This window comes from Bacillus rossius, chromosome 15 (genome assembly GCF_032445375.1).
Source record: "Bacillus rossius redtenbacheri isolate Brsri chromosome 15, Brsri_v3, whole genome shotgun sequence".
NCBI lineage: Eukaryota > Metazoa > Arthropoda > Insecta > Phasmatodea > Bacillidae > Bacillus > Bacillus rossius.
Window position 1 is genome coordinate 39,437,448 of NC_086342.1, and position 16,849 is coordinate 39,454,296.

Below are 16,849 nucleotides of genomic sequence, written 5' to 3' on the forward strand. Positions count from 1 at the left end.
ACTCTCATACACATCTGCTAAGTACTGCCTTGGATCCAAGATTCAAATGTATCACAATGGAAAATCACGAAATTGTTCTTGCAAAACATTTGTTGACTGAAGAAATAAGAAAGAAGAAAAGTTCTTTACAAGTTGGTAACAAATGTTCTAGGAAAGAACAAGCTATGGAAGAAAAATGTGCATCATCATCTTCAGCAAACAACTCTCTCTGGGGTATCTTTGATTTGAAATCAAAGCAAACACAGCCTGCAGAAGAAGATGATGATTCAGTGAAGAAAGAGGTAGGAAAAAATAAATGTTTAAGCTATAGTAGAACTCCTGTGTTACCCTTTTATCAGAACAAAAATACATTAATAATATATTAGGCAGTAATTTAACATTCAGGTATCTCTTTTCAATACAAGCCTTACCTTAAATTTTTTCTCAGCATAGATGGCAATATGCAAGAACAAAATTTTGTGGCTTAATGGGGGGAAAAAAGGGTGGTTCCATATTTTTATGTATTTAAGGAGGAAGTTTAATTCAAGGGAATGTGGTTTTACTGTATTTGTATTATTTCTGTAGGCCTAGTGATTTTACAGTTACACCATATTTTTTTCTTTTAGGTTCATGATTTTCTGGATGGTGCAGTAATTGGTCGAAATGAAGATTCACTTGAATGGTGGAAATCGTGCAGAAATTACCCCCATCTAGCTGAGCTAGCAATGCACTATTTAGGCATTCCAGCTACTTCAGTAGCTAGTGAAAGGTTGTTCTCTAAAGCAGGACTCACCATTTCCACACGACGCCAAAACTTGTCCTCGAGCCTTGTAGAAAAACTGGTTTTTCTTCACGATAATTTGTGATTTTTTATTTTTTATTTTATTTCTGCAGATAACATGGTAGATTGTATTTTAAAAATTTGTGACTGTGACCTTAAAATATTACTTCTTATAGTTTTATACGCTTTCCATAAAAATATTTTTAAATATGTACTGCTAGGAATATATTTTTTTCATTATGTTTTGTAGGCTGATACGACAGTCTTTAATATTCTCTTTTATAGGTGGTATAAAATAATCAAAATGATTACTGTACAATATTTTAATTTTTTACAGTTTCATTTGTTGCTTATTTGAAATTGATTTAATTTACCATGTAAATAGTTAACTGCACTATTGGAACAGTTTTTGTATAACTATTAACATATTTTTCAATTTTTATAATGAGTTAATTTACTGTGATTAGTAATGTAACTAGTAGTATGATGCTCTACAGAATACCTCAATTATTGAATTGTATTATATCAGTTAAGAATTTATTCTAAATGAATTATTTGTATTAATACTTGTATTTTAAATATATTTGATTAAGTGGGCCATAATATAACAAGATAACCATCTAAGGACTCTTAGCAGTAAAGTGCAAATATTCAAGCTCGACTTAAGTGTCAAAGATTCAAATAAAAATTCAGACTCGAATCGACTCGACTTGAATTTATGATCTACAAACTCGACTCGAATCGACTCGAACTAATTATTGTAAAATTCGACTCGACTCGACTTAAAAATATGCAGGTTCGTACATCTCTAGTGCAGGGTATGTGGAAGCGCACCTCGATGTAGCAGAGCTTGTAGAGCAGCCCGGGCCCGCCGCCCGCCTCCGGGGGCCGCCACTCGGCCAGCAGCTCGGTGGGCGAGAGGGGCGCGACCCGCAGGGCGAGGGGCGGCCCGGGCACGTGCAGCTCAGGCTGGGTCACCACCCTCAGCTCCTCCGAGCTCTGGCCGGCCCCCGCCGCGCTGTTCCCCACCACGCGCAGGCGGTAGGCGCGGCCGGGCGCCAGCCCGCCCACCGTCAGCTCCTCCGACGTCGTGTTGGCAACGCGCTCCCTGCAACCCCGACAATACTATCATCATTCACATTGAATTTGGACTCAAATATCAAATTATTAAATACTCTACGAATCACATTAAAAAAATATAATGAAAGTTTATTTTTTTCTTTTATGTTTTAGAGATGTAAAAATAAAGTAAAAAGGTATATAAATATTAGTGATGGGCCGAGACTCGAAAATTCGAGTCGAGTCGAGCGAGTAGCATCAGCTCTGCTCGGCTCGGCATTCGAGTTTATTTTACTCGACGGGGCGAAACTCGAAAGGAAATTCGGGTAAAACTCTATGATAAAATAAAATAAAATTGAATTACAATAAATTCTTAATATCTCCTTACGTGACTTCGGCCGACACTAAAAATTACGTACGTAAGACCGAAACACGTACTTACAAACAATGACGACAATCGGCCATATTATTTATATTTTAGTTTTACATATTGCCAACTTAACAGGTGTGACCACATAGCAAAGAAGACGAACACATTTTTAATAAACAAAACACGAATTAAATTTTATAATCACAATATCGGCAGAAATATTACTTTTTTTTTTTTTTAGTAAATCCGTACTACAATCGGCGCAACGTTACAATAATAAATTAACGGTAGCGTTATATTTGTGCGCATGTTTGCGACTGATACGCCACCAATCACGAAATGGCATTTAAAAAAAACTTTGCTCCACTAATTTTAGGAAGTATAGGTTGGCGAACATGAATTTTTTTTCCGTGTTTGTTTACACTATTACGTTCGGCGAGATTTTGTTTTGTATAATTGTTTGCTATCCAAGTTAAGTGGCAAGTTAAAATTAATTATGAAGTATAAAGTATTTTATAAAGTGTAACTATTCAATACAAATACAAAAGCATGTATTTTTTGGAAGTGCCAGCTTGCGATTGGCCGGCAACTTAACGGCGTTAGTGTTGTAGCAATAATCTTTAAATGTATTATATTTGTTATGGGAACGTTTATTGTAATGTTGCGCCAATTGTAGCACGGCCTTACACTTCCCATAAGTGAAAGTTTTCAAAAATGTTCTAATGATTGTGTGAATCTTACCCTAACCTTCGCGCCAACAAGCCTAAATTATATTCAATGTTTTTTATTGACTCGTGAATGCTACAGGCCGCAGCTAACTCGTTCGGTTCAAAATAAGGTAAATATGTAGTTGAGCGGTATTTGCGAAACAAAAATGTTAAAAATCTGAAAATACTTTTATTACATGCTCTTTAAATTCCTCTTTTCATTAAAGCCGGCGAATATAAGAAATTTCAAATACTTTAGGAGATATCGAATTTTTTAATTTTCACAGTTGGGCGATATTTGTTAAATAAAATTTAAAAATTTCGAAAATACTTTTATTCTATGCTCTATACCTCAATTATTGAATTGTATTATATCAGTTAAGAATTTAACCTAAATTAATTATTTGTATTAATAAGTACTTGTATTTTAAATATATTTGATTAAGTGGGCCATGATATAACAAGACAACCATCTAAGGACTCTTAGCAATAAAGTGCAAATATTCAAGCTCGACTTAAGTGTCAAAGATTCAAATAAAAATTCAGACTCGAATCGACTCGACTTGAATTTATGATCTACAAACTCGACTCGAATCGACTCGAACTAATTATTGTAAAATTCGACTCGACTCGACTCGACTTAAAAATTTGCAGGTTCGTACATCTCTTATAAATATACAAAATAAAATAGACTACTTTCAATTTCAAGTCAAAAAACTGGTAATTAATTTTTTTTTTCAACCAGGAAACTCATTTTGTAGATTAGCAGAAAATGGAAAGAAAAAAAACTATAACCAATACAAACCCGATTGAATACTTTTTGTAAATAATAACAGTGCAAGTCTTGAAAACTTCAATATTTTTGAGTAATAAATAAGTCAGTACCTTACTAGACATTTAGAACTATTTATCATAATGATTATTGGTAGATTAAAAAGGAAAAATGTTTTTTATCGCATAAAATTTGTGCATAGCAAAAAAATAATAAATCTCTGACTAATGAATGGCGACAAGCCCAGTTGGGGCGCCCACCTGTCGGATCTGTCCTGGCGGTGGAACACGGAGTATGTGGTGAGGCCGCGGGGGTGGGCCGGCGGCTGCCAGCGCAGGGTCACGAACCTCGTGGACACGACCACGGCCTCCAGCTGGCGCGGGGCGGACGGCACCTGGCTGGGCGGGGGGAGGGGCTGGGGGGCTGCGGATTCCAGGGGCGGGGGAACAAAAGCCGTCAGAGCATCACCCACACCACCACCTGGCGCTGCACCGCGACATGCCAAGCAAGCGGGGAGGGGCGGGGGACCAGAACAACAACACGTGTTTAACAAGTGCCACCATCAAACACTACCAACACAGAACCAACAAAACAAAAACTTGTCATGCATGCCATCGGCAAACTATAAGCCAACAAATATGTGCTACGTATTCGTGAGCTGGATTCCCATGACCCAAAAGCAAAAGTTAAGCCAATAAACTGCATAAATTAGTTTTGGATCTACTAATTTTAATTCCTTAAAATAAACAGTGGTTTAAGTTAGGTACATGAAATTTACATAGTTTGAAACTATACCAATGTGAAAATGATAAATAGGTATGTTAGATAAATTACAATAAGTATTTTCAAGAGGAAACATATTTTTTGAAAAAGCTATTTTTAAGGAAGCAAGTGAAAGCAAGCTTTAGTGAGAAAAGTGTGATTAGGTTTATTGTAAATTTTTTATGGGCTACCCATGCCATTATAAAAAAACTTACAGTGATGTTATGAGTTTTAAGTTCAATATTAATAAATTTAAAAAATGCCTACTGCAACAGGAACTCCCAAAGTTACTGTGTACTTTCCACACCACGCAATAATTACATACCACCCAATAAATACACACCACTCAAAAATCTTAAACTCAAAATCAAAAGGCTTTTTAAAAATATTTTAAAATTAAATTTTATAAACCTAGGGGCTACTGGCTGGTGAGTGAACAGTACAAAGTTTGATTCCCGGCCGAGTCTGCTATCATTCGCGCTTGTAAAATTTCATTCCTGGGTTCAGGATAGTGTGCTCTCGACACTGTAGAAGGCAACTGCAAACCATCGCAGTGCATTCACATCCTGTATGCCACAGTTACGTCATGCCCCTTCTCCGTAGTGATGGCTGGGTTATGATCCAACCTCTGGGCTGATTAGTGATTTTCCTACCATCAATAAATTTCAATTAAATTTCTTCATTTAATACCAATTATTCTTAAAAAATATATATTTTAATAACTACATTCTTTGAATGATTATTGCAATGGGAAAGATTGAATTAAATCTTGATTGCACCGTATGTCATAGAGAAAAAACCCAAAGAACAGACAAAGAAAGAATAATACTAGTGACGGGTTACATCCCAATTTTCTCAAATCCGAATCTCGAATTCGAATACCAAAGAGTATCGTGAATACAAACCTCGAATCCGAAAGTAGGTCTCAAAGGTGAAAAATAAAATAATGTACAAGAAATTAAAAATATTAACTTTGGTGTTGTAACATTTAACCCTTTAAATGTTTCACAAACTAAGTATCCAGAATCAATACATATTGTAATTTTATTTATATAATTACATGTTAAAACTAGACTATCTTGGGGAATGGTAACAGGATAGGTATGTAGAAAATACTGACCTAGTAACATTCAGAGGTTATTAGTAGTTAAATTTTTTAATTAACCTTTTTCATCTTAAATTTTTCTTTGAATCTTTTTCCTCAAATATAAAATCCTTTGAATATAAATATTTGACTGTATTTGAGGATTTGATGGACTCGTCCCTAATAAAAACACCAACACAGAAAACAAGCCAAAATCAGTAGATGTCAAATGTAAAAATGCCTTTTGGCACTGCCTACAGGCATAGGTATCTATTTACTACGTAATTGTTCTGGAAAATTCTATTAACTTTTGAAACATTTTTAAAAACTTAATGTACATTTTTCATATTTCACTCAGTGAGATTAGAACGATTTTTCATATTATGCCTATCATAGTAGTGTGCATTGTACAGAAAATATATTTTATTTTATTTCCACCTACTTTTTTTTTCAACTTCTTGCCGGAATGTTTTGTTTAGTCTTATCAAAATATTTTCCAAAGAAAAGTTTTAGATCAAAATTATAATAATAAACAATTTGAATGGATTTGATGGTGTGCTTACTAAGGGAGTTACATTTTTTAAAAAAAAAAATTTTATTCCTCCCTTTGCAGGAAGGGTTTTGTTTGGAGTGTGTATAGTGTACATAGGTATTTAAGTATTTTTGCTGACGTTACGTGTGCAACAAATTTGAGACCGAACATTCGAACATTTGAATTCCCGCGCTGCACAAGTATCAGCGCCACCCCTTCACAGTTGGCCACCATGGTTCCAGATTTGGCAACGCTGCCAAGGTTGGCAGCGCGTCGGACTTCCGTCAGGAAGTCAGTTCATCGTGTGCTTTCGTGATGGTAAGTGTGGCTATCGGGCCCGCTCACCATTGTTTTTCGTCTCGTAACGCAATCCGTTGCAATCGTTGTTTGTACAGTCAATTATTTTCGCGTGATGCGAACAGGTTTGCTGTACCAAAAAATGTTTCAGGCAAAAGATTTTGAATATTTTGTAAGGTTTACAACCAAGTCAAACGAATTTAATAGCGTGCCTACTAAGGAAGTTGTGAATTTTTTTTGTCCTTCATCCATTGTTTTTTTCCACCCCTTGCTATAATTGTTGGTTGTATAAAAAATTATTACAAACGAATGTTGTTGTAAACAGTCAACCGTTTACAGATTGATTTCATTATCTCATGTTTATTGTAAATTAATTATTATATTTAAATATGTATTTGTATTATAAGTTGTACCAGCAATCACACTAATATGGATAGCTAAGGCCAGCCAGTATGTTTAGTCTTTGGAAATTGCAGCAGTGTAATAATTTATTGTCCTCATTTAATTATTCTTTGGACGCCTATTCCTTTTTCTGCAAGCTTTACATGAGTTAAACACAGGTTTAATTACCGTACATTGGATTTTACTACAACTGCTGAGTATTTCTTCCTGCTAGTTGCGAGCTCGCTGGTTGCCACAACAATTCCTGGGAAGTTGAGGTTGAAAAGGAAGGAATAGAGGAGGATTCTAAGACGCCATGTTCGAGAGAAGACGTTTCCCTTGCGATGTGTCGCCAAAACCCTGGTGCCCGCAAAGGAAACAAGAAGATCGTGTCCGCTACTATAGTTAGATACTATAGTGTAAACGGAGTATTCAGATAGGAGAATTCTGAGTTCATCTACCTCAGAATACAGGGTATACGCCTTAACACGACATACGCGGCGTTTCGCGAGTGCTTCCAGCATCGCGACTTCTACCTCTGATTCCTGCCATCTCGTAGTGAGAACTTTCCTTGTACCACGTTTTTCAGGACCATTTTGGTGTCGCCGATCCAGTCAATGAGTCGTAGCCTACGGCAGTCGTAGTGGATTAGAACTCTATTGCAGCGTCCCTTTCTACAAGTTCCTGCGACCATACACCGATCTACCCAGCAGTCCTGAATGGCCGAAGAACCTGCCCTACCCCAAATTGAGCTAGTAGGTACCGGTAGTTACAAACCTTGATAATTCAGTAATGACGGTGTAGTATCGAAACTGGACCCAAATCCATTCATGTCTGGCTATCTGTATTTGGTAGGTTATTTAAAAGCTGGTACAACATTAGGATAATCTGAACCTAATCTTCCTAGTCAAATTTATTCAGATCAATAATTTTCAGTTTCAGTGTTGTACATATCTATGTGTTGAAATTATATCAATTATAATATTACAATACAATTAATACCATTTGATATTGCTTTAATTATTAAATGTTATCAGTTTTGGTATTAATCGTACACGAGTACAGCCAACCACCGTACTTTGCCAGCCATTTAACATACATTACCCTTAACATACACTACACCGTACTATCATCTGTAATTACTCAAACACAAGTAACTGTGACGTGTTAACTGTGTCAAACGCAGTTGTAATAGTCATAGACAGAGACACGTTCGCGCCACATTGTACATAATATTTAAAGGTTTTACAGTCAATAAGAATTGATTTAATAGTGTAGGTACAGAAATTATATATATTTTTTATTCTATTCCAGTTTTTTTTCATCCCCTAATGGTTCGTTTTATCAAAAATCATTTCAGTAAAACATTCTATACAATAATTATAAGATTTACAAATAATTTGAATGGATTCGATAGTGTACCCACTAAGAATTATGAATATTTTGTCCTCCAACCCTTTTTTTCCACCCCTATTGTTGGTTATTTTGTATAAAAGTAGTACATAATATTTTAAGGGGGTGCATCCCATTTTAGGTCAAGATGATATATTTACAATAATTACAGATAAACTTGTAGACTTTTCCAATTGTTTAACTTTCACGAAATGAAAAATATATAAAGCTCATAATTTTTGCATAATTAGCTGCCAAAGTTACATTTTTAATGTTTTCGGGTTGTACAAACAAGAAGAATTTAATTTATTACAGAACAGAAACTTTTTAAGTTTAACTACAATGCCACTGGCTACTTCAAGAAACTGTTTGAATTTCATTCAGAAAATATTAATTAATTTTTCCTGGCATTTCAAAATTCTCAAATTTGTTACGATTTTAACAGCCAAGCAACATGAAATGAGTTTTTGTGATAGAAATGCAAACCATATCATCAAGTAGCCAGTGGCATTGCAGTTGAACCAAAAAAGTTTCAGTTCTCCAATAAATTAAATTCTCCTTATTTGTACAACCCAAAAACGTTAAAAATGTAACTTTAGCAGTTAATTATGTAAAAAGTATGCGCTGTATATATTTTTCACTTTGTGAAAGCTAAACAATTGAAAAAGTCTAAAAGTTGATCAGTGATTAATATAAATATAAAATCATGACCTGGAATGCGAGGCACCCCCTTAAGGTTTTGCATTAAATACGGACGGATTTAAAAGTATTTGTAGTACGGAAAATATGACTTTCTTTTTTTAATTTTACCCCTGCTTTTTCCCTCTTGCTGCAATGGTTCGTTTTATCAAAATTGTTTTGGACAAAAGTTTTAGATAAAAGTTATACAATTTACAAACTTGAAAAGATTCAATAATGTGTCTACAAAGAAAGTTATAAATTTTATGTCCTTCAACCCTTGTTTTTTTTTCCCACCCCTCGCTGTAATGGTTAGTCGTATAAAAATTATTCTGAACGAAAGTTATAGATAAAATTTTAAGGTTTTAGAGTATATAAAAACATATTTGATAGTTAGTGTACATGGTACATAAATGATTATTTCTTTTTTAATTCTACCCATTTTTTTTCTAATCCCTTCTCTGGAATAATTCGTTTTATCAAAAATTGTTTCACACAAAATTTAAAAAAAAAATTATACCTTTTACAAATAATTTGAATGAATTTGATAGTGTGCCTACTAAGGGAGTTAAGAACTTTTCTGTCCGCCAACCCTTGTTTTTTCTACCCCATGGTATTACTCCTACGAGTTACAATACGTTCAAATGGATGAAATGTTTGTATAATTATGGGATTTATGGTTAACTTCTGTTTTTTAAAATACCTTCCTCATTTATACCACTTTGGTGGAAATTTGCCCATTAATGAATTCAACCAAGGTTTTCTATTACTTTATTTATGTATCAGTTTGGAAGTGATTCGTGCAAAATTACAGCATTTATCGTGTCCAAAACATTGTGATAATAAATATATAAATATATATATAAACTTTTGAGTTGACGAAGGTTTTGGGGTCTATGGACCATGAAACGAAAAAATATAAAGATATTCTCGCAGTCACACCATCGTAACGGCTACAATAGATAGTCTGACATCAAAATCTACCTAATAGGGTATTTAATCTCTATACAGTCTTCACTTTCCAAAGTATGTGTATTTACCTATTTTTGTCTGTTCTTAGGGTTTATCTACAACATACAGTGCAAACTAGCACTGCTGTATGTCCAAAATAATAATTTAAACAACTCTTTCAACTGTTACAAAAAACTGCTATTTGAGAACTATACAAGTCATTATGTTAAAACAGAAAGAAGTAACTTTTTCAAGAAATGATATTACCCTCTTTTATCGCATAATCATCGCACTCGCATAATCATTGCATTTGCATAATCGTTGCACTTGCATAATCGTTGCACCCATATCTTTGGGCGTCAAAATTTTAATTTAAAAAAAACCTCTCGCGTAAACTTCGCATGTTGTTTTTGGTCCCGCCGCTTTGTGTGGGTATTTTTTTCGTGTAAAACGATGTATTTTAAAATATAAATCTAATATTTATTCGGACATTACCTCTTACTTATTTAATTAATGGAAATACGTAGTTAACTGATGTGTAAATTTTCTTTTAAAGACATTTATAAACGTTATTACGTTCATCTGTTTGTCTGTGTCGCCGCGGTGTACCGCTTACAATAATGTAGCCAGCGCTTGTAGCAATCCTTAATGTTTGGTTATGTTGCTTCCCATATAGAGCGCGCACACTTAGTCGAATATCGATATCACGCCAATTGCATGCAACACGTGCTCTCTGTCGAGTGCCGAGCTAACTACATTTGTTAGCCCGCACACTTTCGTGGTGTGTACTAAAACAATAGTTATGCGTTAGTTAGTTCAGGCTCACATTCGGGTCACAGATTTTGTTTTTCTATTTAAAGTTACTGTGATATAAATATTTATAAAAAAACTACTGGATTAATTCATAGTTATTATGTGTTCACAAATTTCATGATTTGAGTGTTGTGATTTGCAAAACATCATCTGAGAAAAAACCATGGGACGTATTAATAAAGGAGTTTGATGTGTTCGTAGGATAATGGTAATCCGTTTAAGTCTTTCAGCAAATATTTCTTCAGCTGCAATGAAAGGGTTTAGTCAATCAGACACTTTATGACTATGCCTACTGTCATTTTAAAAACAATCCAAGCAACAGGTCTCGTCTATGCCAAAAAAATTGCAGAGATATATATCATGTTTCCTCGCTCTGTTTGCAGACAAAAATTGCACGACATAATGTACTTAAGTTATTTTTACACTTGTACATCACACAGCACGCATGTAGATTAAGCATCAGAGAATCTAGGAAGAGAGTTAAATGCATCTGTGGAAGTACGGCAGCACGTGTAAATGTACAGATGCGGTCCCTGCTGATGTCACACGCCGGACCGGGAAGCAGCCACCAGGCCCGCGAGGAGTGGGTTCTGAGCTCCGGGATACTCGTCTTCGTCTGTCACTTCCTCCCCCTTTTCCTGACACGCCGGGAGGTGGCACAAGCCAGCACGACTACCTGCTTTCAGCCTACAAGCAGTTAGCTATTCGCCCACGCGTCGTCCTCCCACCGAGCGACACAACCTGCCCCTTCGAAGGCATTCTCGCAACTGAGCGCCAAGCATCACGACCCCAAGCCTTGTACATGTTCTTAGGGCGTTCAGCGATCAGTATGTTTCAGTTTGAAGTCTTTCTGGAGTAGGGAAAATTTTTTGACCTCTTGAACAGCCTTAAAAAATGCTCTTATGCAGGTTAATAGCACATAGCACTATAAGTATGCACAAATTTTTCTTTTGTTTTGACATAATGTTCAAATTATGTACTTGCAACGTGGGGAAGTATGGTTATTACAAACCTCATTATTACAAAGTGGGTACATTTCTGTCCCCTCGGGTTTGCATTAATGAAGTTTCAATGTACTGTATTTATCCGAATACTAGGCCTGTAGGAATATTCAAATTTTTAAAACACGAAAAAAAAGTTTATAATTTGTATTCTATTCAACCTCAAATGCAATCACTTCAAAAATAATGAATATTTGTTTGCTTATGAATATTTGACATAGCATAACTCACGAGTTAGTCGTATATCAATGTTCACAGTTTAGGTTAAGTCATTTGTGTGAAATAAATACACATTTTAGATGTTTTAATTGAACTGAATATAAATAAACATAAACAATACTCAGCATTCTAAACATGCAACAAGTATTAAAAGTTACTTCAGTACTGTCTCGCAAAGCAGTAGCAGAAAAAATTGTATGAACAATTCAAAACACTGCATATTAATGCCCGATCAAACCTGAAAACAAACTAATATTTGAATTCCTTTTGTTAAACGACCAGTATTGGGGAAAAGCAAACATTAAGAAACATTGACTACAACACAAAACACGCACACTCAACTGTGATACCCATTAAAAGCAGTGAAAGCCATAGTTACAACAGCGTAAAAATCAAGATTCACAACCGAGCTAACACAATGCGACACAGAAGCAGCTTAGTTGCTGTATGAATCATGATGAAATAAGACATTCCTACTCAAAAAACTGAAATAATGGCGAGATTACGAGGAAATTAACAAAAATATATTTTAATATTGCTGAACTAAAATCCAGTTTATTTGGCTACCATTCACAACAAAAATGCATGATTAAACTGGGTTTAAATATGTAAATATGAGCTCATTCAATCATTATTTCATGATTACAGCTTTTAAAACCAATTTATTTATTTTTAATTAAATGGATTTTGTAGTTTGTGAACATTTTTTTATTATTATTATTATTAGTATGTAACGTAACTGGTTCTGGGAAATAAAGACGAACAAAACCTAAGTGAAAGTTTAGTTGTACTGAGTTGTATCTTTGAATATATATACTGTATAGAAGTCGCCAGCCCAGGTTAATATTTCTAATACGGTTTTGAGGTAGTTGGTTAATTCACCGCCGCAATCGCCACCATCTCTAGGGCATCGACTTGTGGTGGTCCCAAGCGGACAAGTGTCGAACTCTTCAAACACCCCTTCCCCCTCCCGTTGAACGACGTTGAGCTGCAGTGAATGATGGATGAGGGGTGCGGGGTATGACAGCAGGCGACAGCGCTGCGCTCTAACGTGTAAATAACAACTAAGACGATTCAGGGCGTTACGACAGCGCACTGCAGCGGTGAAGTTCCCAAGCTGCTCATCATACGATTCTCAAAAACGTAGAGTAAATCCTATCCACTCGCGACTTCTATACAGTATATATATTCAAAGGTTGTATTAAATTAGCTGCAAAATAAAAAATACATTTTTTCTTTCAAATTTAAATATTTTAACACATATTTTACATATAATTATTAAAGCTGACTTAACCTAACCAATCTTGTCTAATTTAATAGAAGCCACTACCTTGCAAATTTACCTTAATCTTTCCGTATGTATGTATGTGTTACATGATGTGAAAACTACTTTTAGTGAGATTACAATTCTTATATTCAATATTCATATCCAAGAATAATTTGGTATTCGAATTTGTATTTAATTATAACTATAAAACCAATATTAGCACAGGTCTACCGAAAACAACATGACCTCTATCGCATATACCTAGATATATCCCACAACAAAAATTAAAAATTTCTTTTTCCTTTTCCCCCACAACAGAATCACTATCATCCACTCGTCATTCTACATTTAGTACCATCGCACATTCTCCGTGCAGAACCTATTTTAGTGTGCTGCTACACAGCGTTCATCTGTTTGACAAAACGTACAACTTTGAGGTTGTAATCACTGTCGAAAAAATGTATTTCTTGTTTTGGAAAGCACCCCATCCCACTTTCCTAACCTTTTCAAAGCAGAATTTTGGTACTTCCTAGTAATATTTTGGACACTTGTGATGTTCGAAATGAGGAAAAAACTTACTGTACACGTGCAAGTGAGTAAAAGAAGCTGCACAGGTACCTGGCAGCAGCACGGAGAGGCGGGCGGGCGCCTGCACGCTGCCCGCGGGGCTGGCGGCCACGCACTGGAACATGCCGGCGTCCTGCTCCAGCAGCCCCAGGATGCGCAGGTTGTGGCCGCCCACCAGCTGCATGTAGTCGTTGGGCGTGAGGCGGTCCCCGTCCTTGAGCCAGCCGACCCGGGGCTCCGGCCGGCCGCGCGCCTCGCACTGCAGCTCCGCGTCGCCCCCCGCCATGCCCGCCACGTCCGCCGGCCGCCGTACGAACCAGGGGGGCACTGCGCCCGCACACCCGCCCCCACTCATCACGGTCCTCACAACACGTACCCTGTTTTGTCGCACAATCCTCCCACACGTATTTTAGGGCGTCACAATTCTGATAAAAAAAACTTCTCTCCTAAACATTGCATGATGTTTTTCGTCCTGCTATTAGATTCCAAGCGTTTTGTGTAGGTATCTTTTCCGTATAAAACTATGTATTTTAAAGTAGAAGTCAAATATTTATTAGGACATTACCACTTACTTAATTAATGGAAATACGAAGCTGTCTGATGTGTAAATTTTCTTTTAAAGACGTTTCTAAAAGTTATAACCTATATCTTTTCGTCTGCGTCGCCGCGGTGTACCGCTTATAAAAATGTAGCCAGCGCTGGTTGGCATCATTCATGTTTGGTTATGTTGCTTCCCGTATAGAGCGCACATACGTAGTTGAATATCGCTACTGATATCTTGCCGATTGCATGCAATGCGCACTCTATGTCGAGTGCTGAGTTAAATATATTTGATGGCTCACACTCTTTTATGGTGTGTACTACAACGATAGTTATGCGTTAGTTCAGGCTCGCATTCACTTTTTTTTCTATTTAAAGTTGAAGAAAGGTTTTTGTTGCATGACTTATTAATTTAAATTTTTCGGCATGTTTTCGTATTCTCTACTTTTTAAATAAACGTACTTTCCATGAATGGGTTTTGTTTTTATGAATAACTTTATCTAAAAAAAAAATTGAATAAAAATCACACCCTTGCTTTTCAAATTTGAGTTAAGTATAAAATGTGTGACGATTATGTGATAAAACACGGTAGCTTACTGAGGGAGATATGAATTTTCTAGTCCTTTAACCCCTGTTCCACACTTTGCAGCAATGGTTTGTTGTAGTGGTGCACCAATATGGCTTTACCGATTACCGATTCGATTACCGATTATGAGAGCAATAATCGGCAGATACCGATTCAGTTACCGATTATAATGAAATAATTTTTTTAAGTGTAATAATGCACACAAAATTTTTTATTCCCATGTGAATTTAATTACAAGAGTAGGTAAAATTGAGAATACAGTTATAATAACAGTATATAAATATATGAAATACACTCCTAAGTCATTGCAAAGAGTAAATTAAATTAACTTATATTTGTTATTGTAAACAACTTGAACTACAGTCTAATAATTGTAATTTACAATGGGTAAGTTTTTGTTGCGGAAAACTAGCATTATTATCGACTATCACATAAGGTTGCATCGAGAAATTACCGTTTAACAATGTAAACATGTTGCTATATTTTGTTCACTTGAGTTTATATAAAAATGTTTCCGCACTTCACTTTATTTATTTATTTATTTATTATCTTCCTGTTTTATACACTCACAAGGTGAAATAGGAGTTGTCAATTGATTACAATATTATAAATGATAAAAATCATAACAAACAATATAATAAACATCACACAAAGTATAAAAAGGACATATTATGTAATAGCTAATAAATATAAAACAAAAATACACAATAAGATAATAAAATTGACAAGACAATTAATAAGTATCTATACATTAATCACAATTAAGAGAAGATATTAGGTATTCATCCACACTGTAATAGGCTTTCTTAATAAGAAATTGTTTTAAACTTTCTTTGAAAACTGGAAATTTATTTATTTTAAAAGAAAATTGAAGATCTTTAGGAAGTTTGTTTATTAATTTTGCTGCTGAAAAATAAGGATTCTTTTCATATAATGTTGTTCGATGAGATTTAAAATATATATCAGCCTTTTTTCGAGTGTAATAAAAGTGAATATCATTATTATGGGAAACTTAATGTTTGTTAACCCAAAAATTATTGTTTGATATATATATAAACTTGGCACAGTAAGAATTTTTAGGTATTCAAAATGGGGTTTACATGTAATTGAAGATTTAACGTTTTGAATTATCCGTATAATTTTTTTTTGCAAAATGAATACATTTTTCCAATAGCTAGATGCCCCCCAAAATATAACCCCATAGCTGATAATAGAATTAACATTAGCAAAATACATTGTTCTTACTGTATCATGAGTACATGTTTTCCTAAGAGCATTAAAAGCATAACATAATGAGCTTAGTCTGCTACATAAATTTGTGATATGTGTTTTCCAAGACAAATTATTGTCTATTGCTAATCCAAGTAATTTAATGTTATCATTTATAGGAAAAATGTCATTTTTTAATTTTATTGGAGTCTCCCTAGTCGCCATCTCGCTATAATTATATAAAAATGACTCAAAACCAATTCTAGCACATGTGATTTTATTAATGTTGACTGAATGTATAAAATTATAAATACTTTTTCACTTTTCACGTCACATACAAATAACACAACGGATAATGTTACCAAAGACGCCCATAACGAGTATGTAAAACGCAGTGATAAACTCTGAAAGGTATCGGGACCACGATTTTGAACCGCTACTACGACTCGACAAGATCAATTCTCATAGAATACACTGCAACTGCTTGTGGTATTTTGATTGCGTGCCATCTATTTTACGTCTCTGGCTATAGGTAATGTACAAGGCCACTAAACAAAAGACAGAACAAAAGACGAAACGTAAATAAATGTGTAGGACAAATGTATTTTTTATTGTTAGAGGCAATGAGATTAATTAAACTTAACGAAATATCTGTAATCTTGATATGACGGAGTTAGATGAATTTTGTAATATATACAAATATTACCGTATTTCGTCCTAAAATGTGTAACAAAATATTACACGGTAAAAACCTACTTAATTACGCTGGGACGTAGATAATCAGCAAAGTAATTGTTAAGATAATCGCCGATTACGATTAATCGGTAAGTACCCATAATCGCCGATTACGATTCATCGGTATCCGCATCGGTGCACCACTAGTTTGTTGTATCAAAAATTGT

At 35.1% G+C, this 16,849-nt stretch overlaps 1 protein-coding gene across 3 annotated transcripts in view; it reads right to left on the reverse strand.

Annotated features, from left to right (window-relative positions):
- LOC134539385 (neogenin) overlaps positions 1-16,849 on the reverse strand; it is a 118,170-nt gene that overhangs the window by 69,776 nt on the left and 31,545 nt on the right. For 2 of the 3 annotated variants that reach the window (XM_063381376.1, XM_063381374.1), the window contains exons 7-9: positions 13,664-13,939; positions 3,929-4,154; positions 1,595-1,868 (exon numbers count right to left, since the gene is read on the reverse strand). In XM_063381376.1, coding sequence (XP_063237446.1) covers positions 1,595-1,868; positions 3,929-4,154; positions 13,664-13,939 — 776 coding nt within the window. The remainder of the gene's footprint in view (positions 1-1,594; positions 1,869-3,928; positions 4,155-13,663; positions 13,940-16,849) is intronic. The other variant, XM_063381375.1, reaches the window with a different exon arrangement.